The sequence below is a fragment of the Ochotona princeps genome, chromosome 20, assembly GCF_030435755.1.
Source record: "Ochotona princeps isolate mOchPri1 chromosome 20, mOchPri1.hap1, whole genome shotgun sequence".
Lineage (NCBI taxonomy): Eukaryota > Metazoa > Chordata > Mammalia > Lagomorpha > Ochotonidae > Ochotona > Ochotona princeps.
The window spans coordinates 6,331,461-6,355,567 of NC_080851.1; the positions used below are offsets into that span (position 1 = coordinate 6,331,461).

Genomic DNA, 24,107 nt, shown 5'->3' on the forward strand with positions numbered 1-24,107 from the left:
CCCTGAAGCCTTTGATAACCCGTGCTGACTCCACTCCCACTGTGACCACCTCCTGGGCGAGTCCTCAGGTTACAGCTGCACATACAGTCACCCCCGTCTAACACTGCTGCACATTTACTCCGTGTGACACTGTCATTATACCTGAGGAACCACACAGTCGGCCGGTAGCCGGGCTCAGGTCACGTTCTTTGCACTGCTCCGCGCCGGAGTCAGCGCCCCGCTCCCCTCGCCAGGGACAGACCTCAGGAGGAACCGGGTGCGACACCACAGCACCCTCCCGGAGACGCCGGCTCGGTTCCCCACCACCTCCCACACCCCGTCTGCAGCGCCGGCCTTCCACCACCGCCGCCCGCCCAACAGCGCGGCTCCCCCGGCAGCCACCCGGCGGAGTTCGGCCGCGGGGTCCCCGCACGTTCCCCGGAGCCAGCCCCGCGGCAGGACGGGGGCCGCCCGCTCGCCCGGCAGCCCGCCTCCCGAAGTCAGAACCAAACCTCCCACAGCCCAGGACCTTTACCGCGCGCGCCGACCCGGCCGGAAGTGACGCGCACGCCGTCACGCGAGGGCCGCCCCACGGGAGAGGCGGGGGGGAAGGGAAAGAGGCGGGGGTCGGGGGCGGGGCGCGGCCGTAGCTCCGTTTCCGGTGGCTCGCCGCGCTCGCTCACTCCAGCTGCAGCCACTCTCGCCCGTGGCTGCTTCCTCCATCCTGGTATTTTTTGGAGCCTCCATCCTGGTTCTTCCCAAGTGCCCGGACCCAAAACAGGAAGTAAGTGCGATGGAACCTTCAGGTCCCAACCGCCGCCGGGGGCCGCTCCGCCCAGCGCAGCCTGTCCGGCCCCCCGGCTGCCCTGTCGCTGCCGTCGGCCGGTGCCAGCTGCGGACGCCCGGGCTCGGCCGGCGGGCGGGGTCGGAGCGGGGCCTCGGTGACGCTGAAGCCGCTGGCCCCGCATGCCCGAGGCCAGGGCCTCCCTCTCCTGGCGCGGCCGGCGGGCGCGGCTGGAGCTGCCGAGCTGAGGAGAGCCCGGTGGCCGCCGCGGCACGGCTGCGATCCGGCGGGGGCGGAAAATGGCGGCGGATTCGGAAGAGCTAAATGGCGCCGGGACCCCTGGGGGGTGGGGTGGGTTAGGGAGCCTGGACTTGTGTGCCCCGAGTGTTTCTAGTTTGTTTTCTTTGTTGGTTCTTCCCGGTGCGGTGCTGAGTCCCCGAGGAGGAGCGAGCGGTGGGCTTGGGCAGGGGAGAGTGGGGGGCAGGTCTTGCCCTAGACCCCCCCTCATTTTATTTATTAATTTTTCTCCTTGTTGGCGTCTTGGACTGTTCTGTCCTGGGGGTCTCAGCCTCGCTCCGTACCGCCGGAGAGCGAGGGGTGGCCGGCCGCGCTTTTCTGTCAGCCTGAGGAGCGGGGAGGGTCCCTCCCGGTGCTCTGCCAGTGTGTCGGGGGGCTGGGGAGGGGAGGCCGGGTTCCCGAGACGTTTGCCTGAAAAAATGTCAATCCCCTTTGGTCTTTAAACGTGCACTTGGTGGAGAGACTGGCTTCTGGACAGGAGGGCGTTGTGCCCCGGTCCCCGGGGGCGGCGTTCCGTGCAGCCCAGGGACGCGGGGCGTGTTGGGGACCGTAGGCGGGGGCGGCACCCGCCCGAGGGGCTCGGCGAAGCCCTCTGCTCGCGGCTGCCCGGCTCGGCCCGTCCCTGCCGGCTGACAGGGGGCGAGGCTGTGTGTCCTGGAGACGCGGGGGAAGGGGACACGTAGTACTGAGCGCCTCTTGAGAAGTGCTTTCTGCTCGGGTGGCTGAAGCCTCGGCCGGTGCGGTTTGGAACTTTCCCTTTCCTGGGGGACTGTCCTGTTCGTAGCTTGTGAGCTCAGGGCGGAGTTGAGAAAATAATTTTTTTTTCTTTCGCCGTGTTGGAAGTGCTGCACATGTAAATTCCGTTTTTCTTTTTCGGCCAAGCGTTTCCCTGTGTTTCCATTACTTCAGACTGCTGTCTTGAGGGTGATTTTTAACTTCGCGTTTCGGGAAACTTTAGGAAGATAGCTGTGTTTTAGTGGCTTTAGTAATGTTACCATCCCCTGAAAGACCTTGTCGTGAGTTATACACCAGAAATCTTAATGTTTTTCCTACGATGGTATAGCCATGTTAAGATTTAAAAATTTAACTACTCTTTAGGAAGAGAGAGTAAAAGATTAAAATTACATTCTTAAGTTATATTTTGTAATTTGATAGAAAAATTGTCAAAGTAGGAATAGTTTGTGAGAAAAAAGTGTTATGAAGGACACTTCCCATGACATGTGATGATTTTTATCTCATCTTTTTTAACTCCCAAATATTAGGTGTTTTTGTGTGCCTCCAAGGAAGCTAATTTTTTTCTCGTTTTTTAGTTGATAGGCTCACCTCAAAAAATGTTTTTTGGGACTGATGTAGGACCTGCGTGTTCTTTGGGAATCTAATTGATTGCAGTTGCGCTAGATGGTGGAGCCAAAATGCTATTGCCCTGTATTCAGCAACATTTAATCAGTAAGTACTGGGTGTTCTGTACTTTAAAAATTCAAGTCCACATTTTTAGCAATTACATGAGTAAATAAGTACTATGAAAAATATATTTCTGCATTTGTCATTTAGAAATATTTTGAGGGGAAGGAAGCACAGTTAGGATTTAGAACTCTCACAGCACAGCATGACTGGGAAATGGTTGCTGGTGGAGAAACCAAAACCCAAACAAGTAGGTGTCCTCTGTAGTGTTTGTTGTGTGTGTGAAGTTGTATTTCTAGGTTACCTTCCCCCTCCGACCTTCTTTAGGATGGAGCGACGTTATCATCTCATCCCGAGTGGTGCTTAAAGGTTGGATAGAAAGCACTGGCTGTACGGAAAGAGTGAAGTGCTGCTCTCTGCGTCGTGCTTTTCTCTTAGTTTCAGGTAGCTCCCTAGTGCTATGGTCTCTACTCTTCGGCAATGGTGTTACCAACTTTGATGTTCTGAAATCTGCTTTTCATTATTTTTGAACGGTTGCTTTCATTAAGCTCTAATAAGTACATAGGTTAAAATGATTGCCTCTGAAGAGGAGAATATAGAACAAGTATCCTTAATCAGCTGCTTGCTGTGACTGTTGATGGAGTTTAAAATGTTTTCGACTTTTAATTTGTTGAGTTCTTTATTTAGTATTAGTTCTAAGTAATTTGTATTAAACACATATTGGGGCTGGCAGGCAGTTTGAGTTCCAACTCCTTGGCTTCTGGTCCAGCTCCTTGCTAACCTGAAACAGCAATGAACGGTGGACTGAGTCCTTGAACCCCTGCCCTGGAGCAGCCCCAGTGAATGCGGTGATTTTGACAATGAACCAGTTGATGCAGGTTATATATGTCTCTTTTTCTGCCTTTCAGAAAAATCTTGAAAATATTAACACATCTTGTATTACAGATATCAAAACTTTAGAACAGCATCAAAGTGCAAGTGTTAATTCCAATCTAGTTACCACTGAAGTATCACCCTGCCTTCTCTGAACTAGTCTTCTGATAGTCTTACCGTTGTCGTTTTCAGCACGTTTTTCCTGAGGCCTTCGGTATAAACTTTTTTTTTTAAGATTTTTTTTTTTTAATTGGAAAGGCAGATATACAGAGAGGAGGAGAGAGAGAGAAGAAGGTCTCTGTCTGACGAGTCACTGTCCAAGCAGCCTCAACGGCTGGAGCTGATCCGTTCCGAAGCCGGGCGCCTGGAGTTTCTTGTGGGTTTCCCACATGGGTGCAGGGTCCCAAAGCTTTGGGCCGTTCTTGACTGCTTTCCCAGGGATGAGCAGGGAAGTGGGGCTGCCGGGATTAGAACCAACACCCATATGGGATCCCAGCACGTGCAAGGTGAGGACTTTACCCACTAGGCTACTGCGCCTGGCCCAATAAGCACACGCTTGAAGTGCTTGCAATTTCAGTTCAAAAAAAGTTTTTCTATTTATATGTTAAGTGATGTAAGATGATTCAAAGAAAGTTGTAAACTTAGTGGCTATGCATGAAGCAATATAGTTAAGATGTATGATACTTGTTTGATTTCATGTCATTTCCTCCTTTGTCTTTTTGATACTTTGTGAAGAGAATTTTTTGCAGAAGACGTCACCAGTATGTTTTGATTGCTTTGTTCCATAAAGGCAAACAATAAATTTAAATTAAACTGTTTATCATGTTTGTTTGTTTTTTTAATTTCTGAGTTTGTGGAAGGACACCCCGTAGCATGACTGAGCACTAGAAGTAAGTTCCTAGTGAGAAGCCTTCTGTGGGTCAATGTTTGGCCTGGCTGTGGAATGCTGCTCACAAGGTCCACATCCCATGTAGAGGGCCTGGCAGTGTGTCCTGGTGGTGCCCTGGCCAGTGCAGGTATTTAGGGAGTAAACGGAAGGAGGGCAGAGCTGTTTATCTTTCTCTATACTTTTCAGATAAATACAAAATTTAAGAAGCACACTGGAGGACTCTTGATGAACAATGTTTTTTTTTTCAGATTTCAACCTGTTTTCTGAGACTTCATGCTAATATGCCCTCTTAGGCTGTTCCTCCAAGCACCAGTGGTCAAAGCTGATTGTTCACTTCGCCAACAGGGTTATATAGCAAAATAAATGTTGACTCAGTTTATTGTCTATTTGTTCTTTTTTTTAAAAAAAAAATTGTATCTTTGAGTGACAGATAAACACAGGGTTCAGATCTCCTGGCCCTTCAAGTAGGTGGTAGAGACCCAACCACTTGCCTCCCAGGGTCTGCCTGTATTTATAGAAAATTAGAAATAGTGATAAAGGGAGGTGGGTGTCCTAACTGGCATCTTAATTGCTGAGCCAGGTGCCTGTCTCCATGTGTGTTTTGATATCTGCTGAAGCAGAGGGTTTTAGTGATCATGTGTGTGGTGCACTGAGTCAAGCTGGCTGGCACTTGAGACACCTGCATTGTGTAGCAGAGTCCTTGGGTTTGATTCCTGTCTTAATTCCCTCTTCCTGCTGGTAATGGGGTGGTTGATGGCTTCATCACTGGACACTCTCATCCATGTGGAAGGACCCAGAGGGAGTTCTAGTTTCCTGATTTTGGCCTGGTCCACCCCTAGCTGTTAGAGGCACGTATCGGAGTGAAGCAGTAGATTGAAGACCTCTCACTCACTCTGCCTTTCAAGTAAGTTTTTAAAGATTTTTGTTTCAGGAGTCCAGGTAAGTCTGGGCAGCAGCTTGGGTGTCTGGATCCCCCAGCCACGTGGCTGTGGCTGCGGCTGCATGAACCTGTGCTGGGCTAGGCTCCCTGCTGAGGATCCTGGCTCCCATCTAACACTGGTGGGCAGGTGGAGGGGTCCTGGGTTTGTCCAAGCTTGAGATCTGAGAATTTCCTCCGTCCGCAACAACCATGCTGGGGACGGACCTCAGACGGCTCTGGGCATGCTCATGACCATGGTTCCGCCCAACACTGCTATGTTGGTGGGCAGAGTACAGGTAAGTCTGAGCAGCGGCATGAGTGGATCCCCCAGCCATGTGGCTGTGGCTGAGGGTACCTGTACCGGCCCAGGCTTGTTGCTGGGGAACATAGCTCCCCATTCACCACTGCTCAGTGGCAAGCTCTGGGTCTTGGGTGTATGGAATTACTACCTAGGGACATCCATGGATAAGGCCACTGTACATGTAGGTGAGGAATGGATCTTGAGGGACCTCCACTGACAGGGCCAGTGTACTAGGAGGTATAAGCAAGGGGACTGAGACCTGGTGGTTTAGAGGGGAAAGATGTTTAGGATCTTTATGGGTCAAACTGATGCACCAGCCCACATGGGAGTCCTGGATTGAGCTTGTTAGCATGGAACATGGCTGACCACCACATGCCAGCACACACACAAGCTGCTGTGGAAGGGGGCCTGTCTAGCAAGGCTAGATCCCAGTAACTGACAGTGTCAGATCAGGGGATGGGTCACATTAGGCTGAGCCATGACACCAACCAGCATGCAGGAGAACCAGGTCCGGAGGTGGATTCTGTGGGGAATGTGTTTCCCAAACCCTCTGGGACTACAAGTCCTGCTCGTTAGCTTGAGAGTTGGGATGGTGATAGGCTGAGCTAGGCATGACCATGGAACTTACCACTGCTCCCTGGGAACAAGCGGGGCAGGTCCAGGTTGCAGCACCCACATGAGCACCCTAAAATGGTGTGGGGCGGCCTAGGCCACACCAGCCTATACAAAGGCCAAGACAGATGGGACAGGCTATTTTGGGTAAGGGCCAAGCACCTGCTGGCAGGTGTGAGATCTTGGTCTGGGGGTGGCCTGAGTGGGGAAACCCAGAAAACTCCTGTAGTGGGTCATAGCTCCTGCTGATGAGTACGTGGTCCAGACCCAGGTGTTGGGCAGGCTGGCCAGGGTAGCTCCATTCATCTCAAGTGTGTGAGTTGGTTTTGGAAAGGGGCAGACTGGGCAGGGGTGATCAAATTATAGCCCACTGGCAAGTGCAAAAACCAGAATGGAGTGCGGCTCATGCCAGGCAAGGCTGCCATACTGGGGGTTTGCATCAGTCAGGAATGAGAGCAGCCTTAGCAGGACCGCATTGTTCCACCTACCAGCGAGAGTTGGAACTGAGGCAGGCTGGGTCAGGCCAGGCTGTAGCATCCGAAGGCAAAGACCAAGACAGGTGAGGTGTTATGCCAAGCTGGGTCAGAGCAACCACTGGGATGTGCAAGATCTGTGCCTGGGATCAGGCCTGGTTGGGGAGCTAAGGGGGGTGCCCTGGCTGGGTTGTGGTTCCCACTGGTGATCTCAGGGGCCAGAGTGGGGGCTGTGGTCTGGTCTGAACATAGTTCCGGTGTCCCTTGGCACAAGCGTGGACTGGGTCTGGGGTGCGCCATACTTGGCTAGGCTCCAGCACCCATTGGAGCGCGTGAGAACCAGGATGGATGTAGCATGGGCTGGACTAAGTCTCTGTCCCTGCTGAACCATGCATCAGCTGTGTCTGGGTGTGGACCAGGTTGGCTGGGCTGCAGCACCCAACAGAACTGGAATGAGTGAGAGCCAGTCAGGAAAGTCAACTGTTCCTGCTAGGACAGGAGGTGGACTGAGTGGGGCTGGCCCATGGACCCACCTGAGCGCACGAGATCTGGCATTGGGAGAGGTTCTGATGAAGGAGCTTGGGAAACTCCTGTTGGGACACAGTCTCTGCGGGTGAGCCTAAGTACCAAGAAAGGAAGCAGCCCAGACCAGGCCAGGTTACAGTACCCATGGGCTTACCTTTGGCTCAGGTTTGGTGCGAGCCAGGCTGCACCAGTTCATATCACCCACTGGCAAATTCAAGAGCCGGAGTGGAGTGTGGGTCATGCCAGGTAGGCCACAATACCAGCCAGTTCACCCAGTTCAGGACTGGGGCCTGGCTAGGCTGTAGTTCCCACCAGCATCAGCTGAAACTGGGGTGGTCCGGGCCAAACCAGGCTACAGCCACTGACAAATGCCAAGGTGAGGCAGGTCATGTCAGACTGGGCTGCAGCACACAACCAGCACGTGTGAGACCAGGGGGAGAGTGGGTGAACTGGAAAGGGTTCTGCATTAAGTTTCCCTGCTGGGCCACTATTCCCACTGGTGAGCATGAGAGCTGGGATTGGGGGCAGACCAGGCCAGGCACAGCTGCAACTCTTGTTAGCCTGCATGTAAGCTGGATCAGAGACAAGCCAGGCTGGGAGGACTGTACCTACTGGTACATGCATAAGCCAGAGTGGGTGAGGGCTGGTTGGGCTTTGCCACAGCATCAGCTGGCAGATGCTGGCACAGGGGTAAACTCTGTCCAGCTAAACTGCAGTACCACCTGGAGAGTGCAAGATCCAGGAGTGGGAGTGAGCTCATTAGGGAAACAGTGGGCACCTCCCTCTTGGGTTGGCACTCAGACTGGTGAGCGTGAGAACCAGGACTGGGACAGGCATGGCTAGACAGTAACACCTGCTGGCACATGCATGGGCTGGATAGGAGGATGGTTGGGTTGAACTAGGCTTTAATTCCTGTTGGCATGTATGAGTTGAATGGGATATGGGACAGATTGGACCTATTTGCTGTAAATACGGGCAAGCACAGGAACCAGGGCAGGGGACAGGCATGGTGGGGGTTACTACAGGTCACTACAACTAGGCTACAACTCCCACTGGTTTGTGTGGGGGCTGAGTGTGTGGTGGGCAGGATCGGGCTGGACTGCATCACCCATTAGTTTACATACAAGACAAGGCTGGAGACAGCCGACCCAACAATTGCAACTAACAGTGTCTGCACAGACCAACTTAAGCAACAGATTGTACCAGACCTTGTATTGGCAAGCACATACAAGAATCAGGTCTGGGATCACCTCACATGAAGTTTCTTTGGGAATCACCCCAACTGAACTGCTGTATGCAGAACCCCAACCATGAAGAGAAGTGCAGGTTCCACGGACTGACCATGGAATGCATGGGTCAGACTTGGGCCTCCTCAGTGGCTTAAATGGAGCAGTGGACAGCATATCCAGGTGCATATGGAGGATATGGCAGTATGCTGGAGTCTACAGAGGACACCTGGTACCATAACAGAGGATGGAGAACAGAACAAATTGATCAACTAGCCCAACCATGTGTGTTGGCAATGCATCTCCTGGGCAAACAGATACTCTAAGGTGGACTATGTCAGTCAGTGGATTCTGGAGAGATTTCATCATGACTGGAGTGGCAAGACAGGCAGCAATTTAGAACTGTTGAACTGCCAAAACTGCTTGAGCAGTACCCTCACAGCATGCCCCACATCGGGGACCCTGGGCTTGGTGGGAGGCTGGGTGTGCCTTCTCCCCCTACTTCCTCCTCCCCCCCAGATACAGGAAGAAAAAAGAATGTGAAAACAATGGTCTCGCCCACTTTTCCTCTAGCCCTTGACCCTTCACACCCTAATGAAACATGTAACAATTATCAAAAATAAAATTTGTACAATTTTAAAGATTTTTTTTTAAAAAATACATTGTAAATCAGAGGAGTGTGATCTTTAAGGAGTTTTTGATAGTGCCTTAACTAAAAGTACCCAGTTTTGAATGGATGAAATCCTTGATCTTGTACTGGGTGAAAAGTAAGCCTTTTAAAAGGCAACATGATTTTATTGCCAAATGCACCTTAAAATGACTCACATTACTAAATAATTCTCTTTACTCAAGTAAGGACAATATTTTCAGTAGATAATTGAAGTCAACTTTTAAAGCAGTCTTAGGATATGTAATTAAGTGTTGACATTTTATAGGGCATAATCATATTTTGTCATCTTGAAATGAAGCAGCAGTAAGCCTTAAGTGCCTTGAGTCAGTATGTTTTATGTTTATTTATACCACTTTTTCTCCACGAAGTTTACAGAGGCGCAAATCACGAGGTTCCTGGAGCTGTGGTCTAAAGCATTCTACCTCAAGTGTGAAGTCTCTGTTTTCTTTCTTGAATAAAATTGGTATTCCAGTTGATGTTACTCTGTGGTCTTGCCTACTTTCTTTTTGAGATTTATTTACTTGAAAACATTGCAGAGAAGGAAGAGAAAGATCTTTGATCAGTTGGGCCAGGTGAAAGCCAGGAGCCACGAGCTCCTTTGCTGGCAGTGAAGGTCTAAGCACTGTTGGCCACCTTACAGTGTTTTCCCAGGTGCACTAGCAGGGAATTGAGTCAGGACAATTTGGAAATGGAAATTACACCCTAAAATAATCCGTTGACTGGGAACTTTATGTGTATGCCAGGATAGAGAATATCAAAAATGACTATTTAAATTCTGCAGTAAATAATAGATCCAAGAGAATTATTTTGTTATGCTTGTCCCTTTTTGTTCTACTAAGTTATTAAGTAATGCCAGCTTGGTCATTGAAAACTATAAAAACCATTTTTAACTTTTAAGTGTGAAGATATGCATAAGATCTATTCCAAATTTGCATTGTGCCACATTTCAGGTGTCGTTTTTCTTATATTTGTTAGGATTTGGTTGCTAGTTTAAAGATTTTTTACCAAAGGATAAGAACATGCTAAAATACCACTTCTCCAATTAAAATGGCTGTTTAAATTTATTTGTCTTTCCTCCATTATGATTTCTAGTGTTTATTGTAAAACTGATACCTGTGCCATACATAACCCATTACAAAGCAGGAAGACAAGGTCAAACTGGTTTTTTGTGTTAATTTACACCAAAAAATTGATGACAGATTTGGAAATCTTATATTTCCCTGAGAAATCGAATGGCAGAGAGTTCCAAAAGTTGTTAGGCAACTCATCCTAATAGTCTAATATTTACATGCACTATTAGATAACAACTATTTAGTGCTCACTTCAAAACTCAAGCTTCTCCAAGAGGTGTCGGTGGATGTTTTCAGTTCTCTCTGTATTCCAGGAGAGCTTCTGTCCCTCCCATTTGTGCTCTGATATGCCACATGACACTGTTACTTACCCATTATCTCAGCAGCATTCAGCATAATTGGCTGCTTAAATGCTTATGAAAAATAATTGTGTTTCTCAGTTAACACATTCCTTTGTATATCATTGGCTGGTACTACTTGGTTTCCTTATCCTCTTGACATTGGGAAGCACATGAAAGTAATCCAGCTTGTCTTCTGTAATCTAGATATTCTTGAAAAAATATTTGTTTGCTGTTAACTATGGCTCTAATCCTGATTTGTTGAGGTCAACTCATGTATCAACTTGACATCTTTGATTTCTTGGGGAGTTCTCCAACTGGAATATTGTGCTTAGTCTCGACCTTAGGAACAATCACATGGACTTGTGCTCCAAACCATGGGGCATGTGTTGGAGGGCTGGCCCATCTCAGCTGCTGTGTACGAATGAGGAGCGTGCCCAGATGAACGTGGGAGACAAGACAGCCAGCTCATTGAAGCCAGCAGAGAACTCCAAGCACCTCATCAAAAGAGGGAAAGGAGGGCAGCTCTGCACACTGGGCACACAGCCAGCCACCAGCCTTAGTATTTCTCACCACTGTTATCACAAAACCTACAGCATCTTAGAGTAACCAAGACCTTTCAAGTAACACCCTTGGAACATTTCTTCTGCACATCAGGGTCTCCAAGGCAACAACAAACGACCGTCTCAGGGCAATGATGGCATCTGAAGCAATATACTTCCCACCTCAACCCTCAGCTGACACAGGAGAAAAAACTGAAACATTGATGTTGCTTCCCCTCTCTATCCTGACCATCTCTGTCTCCACCCTGATCAGAGATCCACATAGGTCTGCAATACCCTCACCTTTGTAACCAATATCAAAATAAATTTTTTTTTTAAGATTTTATTATTATTGGAAAGCTGGATATACAGAGAGGAGGAGAGACAGAGAGGAAGATCTTGTATCCGATGTTTCACTCCCCAAGTGAGCCGCAACGGGCCAGTACGCCCCAATCCGATGCCGGGACCAGGAACCTCTTCCGGGTCTCCCACGCGGGTGCAGGGCCCCAAAGCTTTGGGCCGTCCTCTCCTGCTTTCCCAGGCCACAAGCAGGGAGCTGGATGGGAAGTGGAGCTGCCGGGATTAGAACCGGTGCCCATATGGGATCCCGGGGCGTTCAAGGCGAGGACTTTAGCCGCTAGGCCACGCCGCCGGGCCCCAAAATAAATTTTTTTAAACGTAAATTGTTTTAAAATTCTTCATGTATTTTTTGGGGGGGGGGGAGAGAGACCTTGAGTGTGTGTCCCTGTCTATGTGTCCAGCCTCTTTCTCTCATGCTCAGAAGGTTCTGCCATCCTGGTTGTCTTTTTGTAGCTAACGGGCCACATTGGGTCTACTTCAGGGCGGTTCTGTTAGTGGCTTGTTCTTTGCATCACTGCAGTGTGAAATAGCCATTAAGGTACAGTTCTGTGTCCAGTGTGATACCATTGTTTTGAAAGAAGCGTGTGTGGGGGGGGAAGGCTGTATTGCTATAATGGTTTTTTGAGTGAAGTAATGACGGAAGACAGGAACTGATAAAATTCTTTACCTGCTTTGACTAGAGTGGGACGTATGGACTTCACTGTATACCCACCCTTGCTTTTAAAAGCTGTGTTGCCTACTAAAATATTACAAGTTACATAGATGTTATTATGCCCACATACACTTCTCAACTACATGGATGAAAATGAGGAAATTATCTTTTTTTAAAGATTTATTTATTTTTTGTTGGAAAGTCAGATATACAGAAAGGATAGACGGAGAGTAAGATCTTCATCTTCTGATTCATTCCCCAAGTGGCTGCAGTGGCCGCAGCTGAGCTGATTTGAAGCCAGGAGCTAGCAGCCTCTCCGGGTCTCCTATGTGTGTGCAGGGTGCCAAGGCTTTGGGCCATCCTCGACTGCTTTCCCAGGCCACAAGCAGGGAGCTGGGCAGGAAGTGGGGCCTCTGGGATTAGAACCAGTGGCCATATGGGATCCTGGTGCATGCAAGGCGAGGACTTGAGCCACTAGGCTTCAGCACCGGGCCCTGGAGAAAATCTTAAGATGACAAGATTTTGTGGATTTTTTTTTTTAAAGATTTATTTTATTTTTATTACAAAGTCAGATATACTGAGAGGAGGAGAGACAGAGAGGAAGTGGAGCCGCCGGGATTAGAACCAGCGGTCATATGGGATCAAGGCGAGGACCTTAGCCACTAGGCCATGCTGCCGAGCCCTGATTTTGTGAATTTTTAATTGTTTGCTGTATGCATTGTCATGGCTTTTAGTAAATATGAGGTGCATCTTCCAAATGAAAAGGTATGCCAGTTAATTTACAAAGTAATTTAGACTCACTGATCTCTTAACAGGGGTTGTAGAACTTGAAAAAGAAGCCAAGATTCCTGAGGTAAAGCTGTATACTGGTGAAAATGCTAATTTTAGCTAATTTTTGGAGTAAGTTTATGGGTTTTAATCTTTTGTATTTCTTTTTCTCATCTTGTGATCAGTAGTGCTGACATAGCAGCTTTACCAAAATGAAACGAAACTACCAGGAATGTGAGAGGTGATAGTTTCTCTGAGGCGTTCCTACCTCTTCCGCTGCAAACCAGTGTGCAGTACTTCTCAGTTTGTACGCTGGAGTGGGACGGAGGGACACTGCAAAAATGGGGATTCTAACCCTTATTTTTTGTTGAAACGTTCCTATAAACCCAAGTCCTGTTGTTTTTAGTTCTGTTAGCCTTTGCCATGAAAATGAGAAACCCATTGAGAGAAACCTGTAGAAACTAATCCTTTTCAGTTTCTGAATTTGTTGTAGTCAAGATGGCCTGTAACTTAACCTTTTCTGGCCTGGTTAAAGTTTTCCCACAGATCTCTAGTAGGGTTGTTCACTTTTCGTGATTTCTGGGTAGAAAATATTACATTTTTTAATAGTTCAAGATGTAATGTGCTAAAAACATGTTAATAAAAATTATAACAAAACCATCATTACTGATAACATTTAAGGTGTTGTAGTTGACATACTCAACCAGGTCATGTTACATAATGGTTCTTAAGTTCTGCTTCAGAGAACAACTCACATAGCTTAGCCTGTTTTTCTTTGTTTCAGAAAATATTTGCCTGATGAAAAACAACTTGTATTGAGGAACTGGTCATGAACTTGGGTGTAAGATTTTGTGTCATTGATTACTTGAGGATTACTTGTATAGGTTGATTTCCAAAAGAACTGATTTTGTCTAACCCTTCCAGAGTTAAAGTATCATGGGAACTTGAGTGTCATGAAGATGCACATTGCCAGCTCTCGGTTTTTGTTCATATTAGACCGTACTGTATATGCTGCTGTTATTTTTTTCAGAGTGTGGCACAAGTACGGACATGGGGGAGAAACAGTTGGGATAACATGAAAGTGATGCTGGTGGCCAAGAGCCGGCGACTTGGTTCTGTGGGAAGGGCTACCCCAGCTCCATCTGTTGTCTAGGTAAGAACCTGCCCACGTGGCAAAGACCTTGCTTTGTGGTTTATCAACTTTAGAAGTAATTAGGTTCTTAATTTTCATTTCTTATTATTTTGAGAATGGCATCACCATTGTAAAATGAGTGATGTTGATTTCTAACTCATAAATTCATATTTTGCAAAGTCTTAATGAATTGTTGATTTTTTGCCATGTAAATGTGTAATATATTTCATTTTTTGCCAGAAGAAAATACATTCATTTGAATGGTAAATTGTTTCTGTGAGTTGACAGATGCCTAGTGTATAAGCCAGATAAATAGAGTGATTAATTAAATACACATCAATGCTGTGTCCTCTGTATTTTTGCAGCAAAGTGTGTTGGCAAGACCAAAAGTTAACCTTGTTGCAGGAAGTGTATTAAGCATATCAGGTGACTAATACTTCAGCCAGACCATTGATTTTGCCAGCCATGAGCTTCTGTGTTCTAAAATTTTGATTAGTCTTTCTGAACAAAAAGAATGTGACATGGTGTGTTCGTAAAATACCAGGTGAAGGGACTTGGAACAAGCTGGGGGGACCCTGTGCCTGGGTGGGATACCTGCAAGAAGCTTCAGGCTTTGAACTGGCCAAGTCCCAGATGTTGTAGTGGGGAGTGAACCAGCCGATATAAAATCTGTCTCTCCTTCTCACTCTGTGTCTCTGGCTTCTAAGTACAAAAAAATAATAAAGACAAAACCTCTCTATAGTAGAGCTTAAATACTACTGTAAAATGGTATTGTAAAGCCAGTTTTGGATCAAGATAAAAGTTTGGACCAATCTTCTGATAACGAGTCAAGGTAAATTCTATTTAAATGTATCACAAGGCTGTCAGTCAAAAAATAACTCAACTGGTTAGAGTTTTGCTAATTTGACAGGGAACTTTAAACAGATCCTCTTTAGTTGTGATAAAAACTCTTTTTAAGTGTGTGCTGTGAGTTTTAAAAAGACATTTCTTACAGTTAATTACATCTGACAGTAAATATAATGGATATAAATTTAGCGAAATGTATTTTGAAGTCTGAACTCTTACTGCGGTCTCACCTAGGACGTTGTCTATTTGTCTAGTTGTCTGTTCGTGTGTTGCGCATTGGTCAGAGAAATGTCTGGGAAGTCTATCTTATCCGAATTCAGAAGTAATCGTTGCAGTTCTAATCTGGATTCTGCTCTCACACAGATTTGAGTATGAGCACAGTTGAAGAGGATTCTGACACAGTAACAGTAGAAGCTGTGAACTCTGTGACCTTCACTCAGGACCCGGAAGGGAACCTCATTCTTCACTGCCCTCAGAATGGTAGGGGACTTACTGACATGAAATTATGGCTTTTTTTTCCTTTTTTTTTTAATTTTTTTATTTTGGTCATCTTTACATAGTTGATTAGGGCACAAATGGTCAAGGGCTACAGGAAAGTGGATAAGACCATTGTTTCCACATTAATATTTTTTTTCTGTATCCAGGGTAAGGGGAGAGATAAAGGGAAAAGCCCCACCCAGCCTCCCACTCAGGCCAGGTCCCCAACATGGGGCATGCTCCGAGGGTCCTGCTCAAGCAGTTTTGATAGTTCAACAGTTCTAAATTGCTGCCAATCTCGCCGCTCCAAGCGCAATGAAATCTCTCCAGAATCCACTGGCTGACATAGTCTCTTCATGGTTGGGGTTCTGAGATCAGCAGTTGAGTTGGAGGGATCCCCAGAGGAACTTTGAGGTGATCCCAGACCTGATTCTTGTATGTGCTTGCCAATACAAGGTCTGGTACAATCTGTTGCTTAAGTTGGTCTGTGCAGACACTGTTAGTTGCAATTGCTGGGTCGGCTGTCTCCAGCCTTGTCTTGTATGTAAACTAATGGGTGATGCAGTCCAGCCCGATCCTGCCCACCACACACTCAGCCCCCACACAAACCAGTGGGAGTTGTAGCCTAGTTGTAGTGACCTGTAGTAACCCCCACCATGCCTGTCCCCTGCCCTAGTTCCTGTGCTGCTCTTTATCATTCTTGCACTCACCTGCAGGGACTGTGTCCTGCCAGGGAAGTTGCCCAGGTTCCTCCATCAGGACCTTTCCCATTGCCAGATCTTGTGCATATCAGTGGGTCCATGAGCCAGCCCTACTTAGTTCACTTCCTATCCTAGCAGGAACAGTGGCCTTTCCTGACTGGCCTTCAGCCCATTCTGGTTCTTGCTGTTGGATGTTTCAGCCCAGCCAAGGATTGTCCATACCCAGACATGGCTCACACATGGTTCAGTAGGGACAGAGACTTAGCCTAGTCCATCCTACATCTACCGTGGTCCTCCAGAGCACCAGATGGTGCTGGAATCTAGTTGCGTCCAGCCCCAGTTCACACTTGTGCCAAGGGAAACTGCAGCCATGTCCAGACCAGAACGCAGCCTCCAGTCCAGTCCCCACACTCACCAGGGGAATCCCAACCCAGCAAGGGTGTCTTCTTAGCACCCCAGTTGGGCCTGTTCCCAACCATAGATTGATTACACGCATGCCAGTGGTTGCTCTGACCCAGCTTGGCATAGCCCCTTACCTATCTTGGCCTTTGTCTTCAATGCTGTGGCCTAGTATCCCTGGCTCATGCAGACCAGTTGGTGTAAGAGCCTAGCTCGGCATGACCTGTGGTCCATCCTGATTTCTGTTCTTCCTTGTGAGTTAAGATTTGTTTGGCCCTGCCGGGTCTGCCCCCTTCCAGTTGCAGCTCGGCCAACCCCACATCCTGTTTTAGGATGCACTTTCGGGTGCTTCTGCCTTGACCTGCCCAGATTGCTGTCGGTTCCTTTACCTGTAAGTGATGGCAGGTTCCATGGTCACACCTAGCTCAGTCCATCACCACCCCAGCTCACGAGCTAACCAGCAGGACTTGTATTTCCACAGGGTTGGGCCCACACTTCCCCCAGAGACTCTGCCCCCAGATCTGGCATGTTGGTTAGTGTCTTGACCCTGCCAAGTTTAACCCTTCCCCTGCTCCGCCATTCAGTCAGGTACTAGTACCTATCCCTGCCAGACAGACCCTCATCCATAGCTTTCGTGTGGACTGGTGTGTGGCAGTCAGTGATGCTCTACACTAACAACCCATCTCAGGATTCCCATGTAGGTTGGTGAATCGATCTGACCCAAATAGAGCTTATGGACTCTCCCCTCCAAACCGTCAGGTCTCAGTCCCCACGCTTGCCAGAAAGTTCCGTGACCCTGTCGCTAAGAATCGCACAGAATTCATCCCTCACCTATACTCACACTAGCTTTATCCCTGGATGTCCGTAGGCAGCAGTTACATAACCTAGACTCTAGAGCTCGCAGCTGAGCGGCCAACAGGCAAAGCCTGGCGCCCAGCCGCCCAAAGCCTAGGACTTGGTCACCGTGTCGTGACGGTGCCCATGGGCCAAGTCCTGGGCATTGGGTCTGACCTGGCTCGGGTCCTCTCCACAAGCGGGTCGCCACCACTGTGGAGGGCTGCTGTCACCCGACCCGCCAAGGTCGAACCGGCTTTGCTTTTTTTAAATTTCTAAATTTCCTGTCACCTTTCACCCTACTAAGGAGATAGACAGTTTGGAGTGGCACAGTAGAAGAGGAGATGATGTCTTTGGATCATGAATTTATCTTCATTTATATTTTTTAAAGTTTTACATGTTTACCTTTACCATAAATGTTAGCCTTTTTCAAATCTCATTGTTATTTTATAATATCTTGAGCCTCAAAAGATGATATGATGAAATAATTATAGTACACTTCTTTTACACATTAGAAACATAGGTATATACTCCTGCCACTGAAAATAGATATTTATTTTTTTGAAACTTGTTAGAAAGTTTTACACTATTTCAATAAAGCTTGTTACTTCTCTTTAAGGTCATCTTTATATGACATAGATTCCATCTCTTCATTTGATATATTATTTCATTTGGATGTGTGTTTTGAACTAGTAACCACCTTCAAGGATGATTTGAACTTCTCTTTATTCTGAATCCTGGGTGCTACTCCTGGGCACCTTATCAAAATTGACATATCCTAAGGGTTTCGTGAATCCATTCCTTCCTCACTGAGTCGCTCTGCTTTGGTTCAGGTTCTCATTTCTCACCACAGAGCTTACTCTTTTTAAGTAATCTACCTCTTGGAAACAACTTAAAAATAACTGATGTGATTATGATGGTCAGTAGCATGAGATGGCTTTTCTTTTTTAAAGCTTCTCATTATTTTTTAAATAACTACCTGTTCTTAAATGTGGCCCATGGGTCTCTTACTGGGTCCTGGCTTCACTTCCAGCTATGTTCCCACAGTTCACAGCTCAGCCACAGCTGTGTTCATCTCAGCATCACCCTCATGCTGCTGCTGTCAGGAAGGGGAACCATTTCTCCCCGACTTCCTTCAGACCTTCCCTCACCACTGGCATACAGTACATCTGCCTCCTTTATTCTCAAGCAGCCTCCTCAGTCTACCTTCATAACTGGTGGTGCCCTGTTTTGAATTGTTAGTCATCTCCTCCAGTGTTCTTAGCCCTTAACTTGCACGAGACACTCACTGAATATTTTTAAATGGGTGAAATCCCAGACTTGAGCTTCATGTGTGCAGTATTTGGCAGATCAAGTGTGATGGTTTCAAAAGTGGCACTTTTGTCCATGGTTGATAATCAACCATGGAAGCAGAACTGTGGAGAAGGCAACGACTTTTTGAATCATGTTTGGACAAATGGGTTTACTTAAATTAAAAATGGATGAGGGAATTGCCACAGATGCGTAAGGAGTTAGAGCTTTGGTTTGTTCCTTAAGGGTTTGAAGTTGTTTGTGGTTCCCCCCCCCCTTTTATTAGATGCTGATGAAATAGACTCAGAAGATAGTGCTGAGCCGCCACATAAGAGAGTGTGCTTGTCTTCTGAGGATGGTCAGAGTGTTGGTGATTCTGCATCTTGCATATCAGTTGTCGCACTTCCACGTAAGTGGCCGTGTATTAACAATGCAGAGTTCTGTTTGAAGTAAAAGTTTAACTTGCAAGAGATTCAGCTGCCTTTTTTTTTTTAATTATTTATTATTTAACTTCTTAATCTCAGTCTGTTGTTATAAGCTCCACAAAAGCCTTTTTAGAATTTTTTCCCTTGGACTGATGTTGCGACATAATGAGCAGCTTCCTGCTCAACTACCTGGAAAAGCAGTGAAAGATATTCCAAGTTTTGGGCCCCTGTCACCCACATAGACAATGTGCTCCTGGGTCAGCACCAGCTGTTGTGGCCATTTGGGGAGTGAATCTCTGTCGCTCCCCTATCTTTAAAATGAATGTGTGTTTTTTTTCCCCCATTTTATTCTCCAGGAAGATCCCTACTTTGATTTTTAACTGTGTATATGTGTGTGTGTGTGTGTGTTATATATACCTCTGGGGCCTGGCACAGTAGCCTAGTGGCTGAGGTCCTCACCTTGAATGTACCAGGATCCCATATAGGAGCCGGTTCTAATCCTGGCATTCCTACTTCCCATCCAGCTCCCTGCCTGTGGCCTGGGAAAACAGTCAAGGACGGCCCAAAGCCTTGAGAGCCTGCACCGAGTACGAGACTCGAAAGAGGCTCCTGGCTCCTGGCTTCGGATTGGCTCAACTCTAGGCCGTTGCAGCCGCTTGGGGAGTGAATCAGCAGACAGAAGACCTTCCTCTCTTTCTCTCCTCCTCCTCTCTCTCTATACTTTCCAATAAAAATAAGTAAATCTTTAAAAATACATATATATATATGTATGTATGTGTGTATATATACCTCCCCCCTCCAAACCATATTCATTCTCATTGGCAAAGCATGTTCTACAATAGATGCTGCTTTTTAAATAAGGAAGCTGAGGAACAGAGAATAACTTATTTATGATTGTATATTACTGCATGGGAGTAAGAAACATAATCATTCTAAAAAGCATTCTTATTTTCATGTTTTACATGCCAAAATAATTTATAGTAGACTGGATTCCAGAGGAAGTGTATTGTTTCAGTTTGAAAACTGCTGGAAAGCGTGTTATAGCACACCGGTTCAAGGTCAAAGCAGTTTTTGATTCGCTTAACAAAACGTGGAATCTTGTTGAGGGTGTGAAACTGGAACGGATGCCGTAGTACGTGAAAGATGGAGATGGGATATAGAGCTGTCAGTGGCACAATGAGCCCGGAGGAGAATTTAGTCGTATCTGCTGCATTAAACATCCAGCAGAGTCACATCTTCATCCAGTGAAAAAAATGAAACCTGTGCTTCTAACATGGGAAGTCATGTCTTCACAAGTAGACTTGCACTATGTATTTGCAGCTAATTGCTTGCTAAGAGAAAGCATTTTATTTCAGTTTAATGTCACATTTATTGAAAAAGAGTGTCAACATTTAAGTATGACATGTTTCTATTTTTTTTTTCCTAATGAGGATTCGTAAGTTTTGAGAATTCTTTGTGAGTTTGGCTCCCATTATGGTATGATTTTACCTTAAAATCTGGCCTATCTGAACTGGGGTACTCCTATAGAGATTTTCTAATTTTTCCTAAAAATTATTTTTTATTTATTTGAAAGGCCAAGTAATAGATGGAGAAAAAGAGATAGGTTTTGCTTCCACAGGTTCACTCACTAACAGCTTTAGTTGAGGGCAGGATTTAAGAGCCAGGAACTCTTTCCTAGTCTCCCATATAGGTGCCAGGGAATCAGATATAACCAAGCTAACCATCTCCTGCTGCGTTACCGGGCACATTAGCAGGAAACTAGATCAGAAGCGGAATAGGCATGCTTGAACCAGTACTGCAGTATGGGGTGCTGTAGTTCAACCAACTGCCCTATAACACCAACTCCTAAACTAGAACTTTTAAACAATCATTTTTATAGAAATTATGACTTAATTAATTTGGTTAAAGTGGACTTCCTTTGATCAGTTGACATTTTGTTCCACCTCATAGTGGTAAAGTGACTCCTTCGTGCTCTGATTGACCTAGGATACTACGTACATATCAACCTGAAAGGACGTGGGCTACTTGATGTTGGGTCATAGCTCATCACACATAGAATACATTCAGGAAGCTGATATTTAGCAATGAGACTGAATTCATTAAAAGTGGACTTGGAGGTATTTTCATGTTCCCTACAAATAGTATGTTGTTAAAATGAGCTTAGAACAAGTTTTTAAAAAACAATCATAAGTATAAGGTAATACATTCTGTACTCTCTGGAGCTGAACTTCACAGAGACAAATAGTTTTAAAAGATATATATTCAAATAAATTTTAGTATTCAGGTTTTTCTAAGTACTTTATAGCACTGATAGATTTTATCTGTCTGGGCCTTAAAAATTCTTGCAACATCCTGCGTGAAGTCTCTTGTAATACAGTTAGCTGCCCTAGGACCTGGACAATTGCAACCATATGGTAAGGATGGTACTGGTACTCAGTCAGGGCTGGGGAACTTTTGATCTGCCAACTTGCGTTAGTTATTTACAATGTCATTTGCAGGCTACACAAAATTTTTATCAACTTAAAAATTAACATTTCAAGTCCCACTGCGGTTGCCTTGGCGGGACCAGACTGAAAGATTTGGAAGGTCTTCTACAGCCCTCGGGCTGGCACTTTGTATCCCTATTGGGTGATTTTTTCAATATTTTAGCCTCATGATCCTTTATTCACTTTACCATTTTTGCCTTTACCTAGTATTAGAGGCAGTTTGTGATGTATTGCATAATTGCTATGTTTTACTGCCACTCCTTCCTGTCTTTCCATCTGTGCATGTAGTACTGTTTAACTTCCCCAAACTTGCTTTACTGGAATCTATTCATCTTATCTCATTTGTGTTATTCTTTATCCATTTATGTCCTTCCTTTATCATCACAGTTTCAATTTCATGAGTAATCATTATAAGCACTCTAATTCAAATCCTTTTTTTTTTCTATTAATTTTGGGTGAAGCCATACCTTGTCTAAATCTATTATTGCCAGTTGATCTCATTGCTAGTGCAGTTCATTGAATAGGATGGGAGCAAAATAGGATGAGCAGAACTGGTCTCATTCCCAAGCATTATCTTAACCAGGAGTGTTGCTCACCGTTGCATAACGTGCCCCTCCAAAGGGACCATTTCTTAGGTCCTGCCACTACTTCCACCTTGCCGACTTTGAGCTGATAACCACGCTTTGTATTTCCTGAGAATGTTGAACAGAGTGGTTTCTGTGATTTGCCACTGCCACACTTCCATACCGGTGTGCATCAGTGCCTGAGCATGCCTTTCCTCCCACTCACCTGGCTCTTCTGTTCACTGCACTCCTGCCCCTCTTCCTCTCAGTGGTGGTGGTACAGTGAATTCTTTATTTTTCCCTCTGATCTATTCATTTGTGTCCTCCACTGGATCGTTCTGTCAGTATGACAAATATATCCTTATGTTCTCTTTAAAATGAAATGTCCCATTTGCCCGCTTTTGGTTCCTGTTCACTTTTTTCCCATGCAGTTAAGACAAAAATGCCTTTCCCTGCCTCTGTCTTTAAGTGTGCTCTGCCGGGTTTTACTTGCTCACCTCTTTCCCGGTTGCCAACTCTAGCTGTTATTAGTACTGTCCCAGTTCTAGTTTTGTGGTGCTTTGTGCATTGGCACCTTTTCCCAGTGCTCATTCCTTGCCCCTCCTGAAAGCTTAGTCGCCTTTTTCTGAAGAACACAGTGACTCAATCTAAGACTGCTGCTTTTTTCTGCTCTCATTCTTAAGTTTTTATTTCATGGTTTTAATGCTTCCTGATTTTTTTCTAGTCAGTACTTGTACACTCTAGATGCTTAGTAGATATCTCAAAGTAATAAGTTTAAGCTCCTGAAACTTTCTAAATCCTTAAACTTGATTCTTCCTCAGACTTTCTCATTTCATTAATGTAGATAAATTCTTCCAGCAGTGTAAGAGAAAAAAATTTTTTTCTGTCATCCTTGACTTTTAGCTATTTTTTCATTGTATTTGGTTTATTTGCAAATCATCTTTGCCATCAATCCCTAATTTACTTTACTTACTAGCCTGACTAACCTTCATGCTAATGCAAGCGACTGATCTCTCCTCTAGATGACCACATTAGTCTTTGATCTCACTGCCCCTCAAGCCCAGCAGTACCTTGTTGTTCCATGCGCTCCGGCCATGCTGGCCTCCCTGCATTCCTAGGAACCCTTTCAGAACATTTGACTTGCATGACCAGATTCCTTCCTCCCTTGTTCTAAATCTTGTTTTCTTAGTCACCTATTTAAAATGTCAAACATCTCATACCCTATCGCATTTCCATTCTTGCTTTGCTGTTCCGCCTTCCCCTTCCTTTTCTCTTTTGTTTTTTTAAACGGAGAAGAGAGAAAGATCTTCTGTCCACTGATTCACTTCCCAAATGGCTGCAACAGCTGGAGCTGAGCTGATCCAAAACCAGGAGATTCTTCTAGGTCTGCCACGTGAGTGAAGGGGTCCAAGGGCTTGAGTCGTACTCGGCTGCTTTCCTAGGCCATAAGCAGGGAGCTGGGTTGGAAGCAGAATGCCTGGGACATGAAATGGCGCCCATATGGGATGCTGGTGTTATGGGACAGAGGAGTAGCGTGTCATACTACCATTTGGCCCCCATAGATACTTCTTAAATAATTTGAACTTACTGTGATTATTCTGACGATGAACTGTTCTGCTCTTGAAGTTTCAGAAAATGATCAGAGCTTTGAGGTGACGATGACTGCAACTACAGAGGTGGCAGATGAGGAAATCAGTGAGGGGACTGTGACGCAGATTCAGGTACGGTACACGGTCGGATGGTCTGAGGAGTGTGCTGCTTCCCATGCTGCTTCAGTGGTAAATGTCAGGATGTGTTTACTAAGTAGCAGCTGGAAGACTTGCCAGGTTTTTAGTTTCCCTGAGCATCTTCATTCTAAGCAGACAATTATTTAAAACATTTTTTGTTTGTTTTTACTTACTCAAAAGGCATGGAGGGCCCAACATGAAGGTTCAGTTGGCTAATTCCCTGCCTGTAAGTGCCATCATCCTATGGGCCCTGGTTCATGTCCCAGCTGCTCCACTTTCTTCCAGCTCCCTGCTTGTGGCCTGGGAAAGCAGCAGAGGATGGCCTAAAGCCTTGGGTCCCTGCATCCGCATGGTAGACCTGGAAGAAACTCCTGGCTCCATATCTGCTCAGCTCTGGCCATTGCAAATATTTCGAGAATGAACCAGTGGATGGAAGATCTTTGTCTCTGCTTCTCTCTGTAAATCTGCCCAAAAAGCAAAAACAAAAACAAAGTCATACAGAGACAGAGGAGATCTTCCTATGTGCTGGTTAATCCCCCAGTACCCAC

The 24,107-nt window shown here is 46.0% G+C and overlaps 1 protein-coding gene across 6 annotated transcripts in view; it reads left to right on the forward strand.

The window, feature by feature from the left end:
* Positions 1-618: 618 nt before the first annotated feature.
* DMTF1 (cyclin D binding myb like transcription factor 1) overlaps positions 619-24,107 on the forward strand; it is a 43,486-nt gene continuing 19,997 nt past the window's right edge. Inside the window, exons 1-7 of one of the 6 annotated variants that reach the window (XM_058678291.1) lie at positions 619-763; positions 2,378-2,506; positions 13,710-13,832; positions 15,021-15,137; positions 15,971-16,043; positions 18,643-18,767; positions 23,459-23,553. In XM_058678291.1, coding sequence (XP_058534274.1) covers positions 15,029-15,137; positions 15,971-16,043; positions 18,643-18,767; positions 23,459-23,553 — 402 coding nt within the window. In that variant the 5' untranslated portion in view covers positions 619-763; positions 2,378-2,506; positions 13,710-13,832; positions 15,021-15,028. Of the gene's footprint in view, positions 764-1,135; positions 1,217-2,377; positions 2,507-13,709; positions 13,833-15,020; positions 15,138-15,970; positions 16,044-18,642; positions 18,768-23,458; positions 23,554-24,107 lie in introns of those variants that run through there. The other 5 variants (XM_058678292.1, XM_058678294.1, XM_058678293.1 and 2 more) reach the window with 5 other exon arrangements.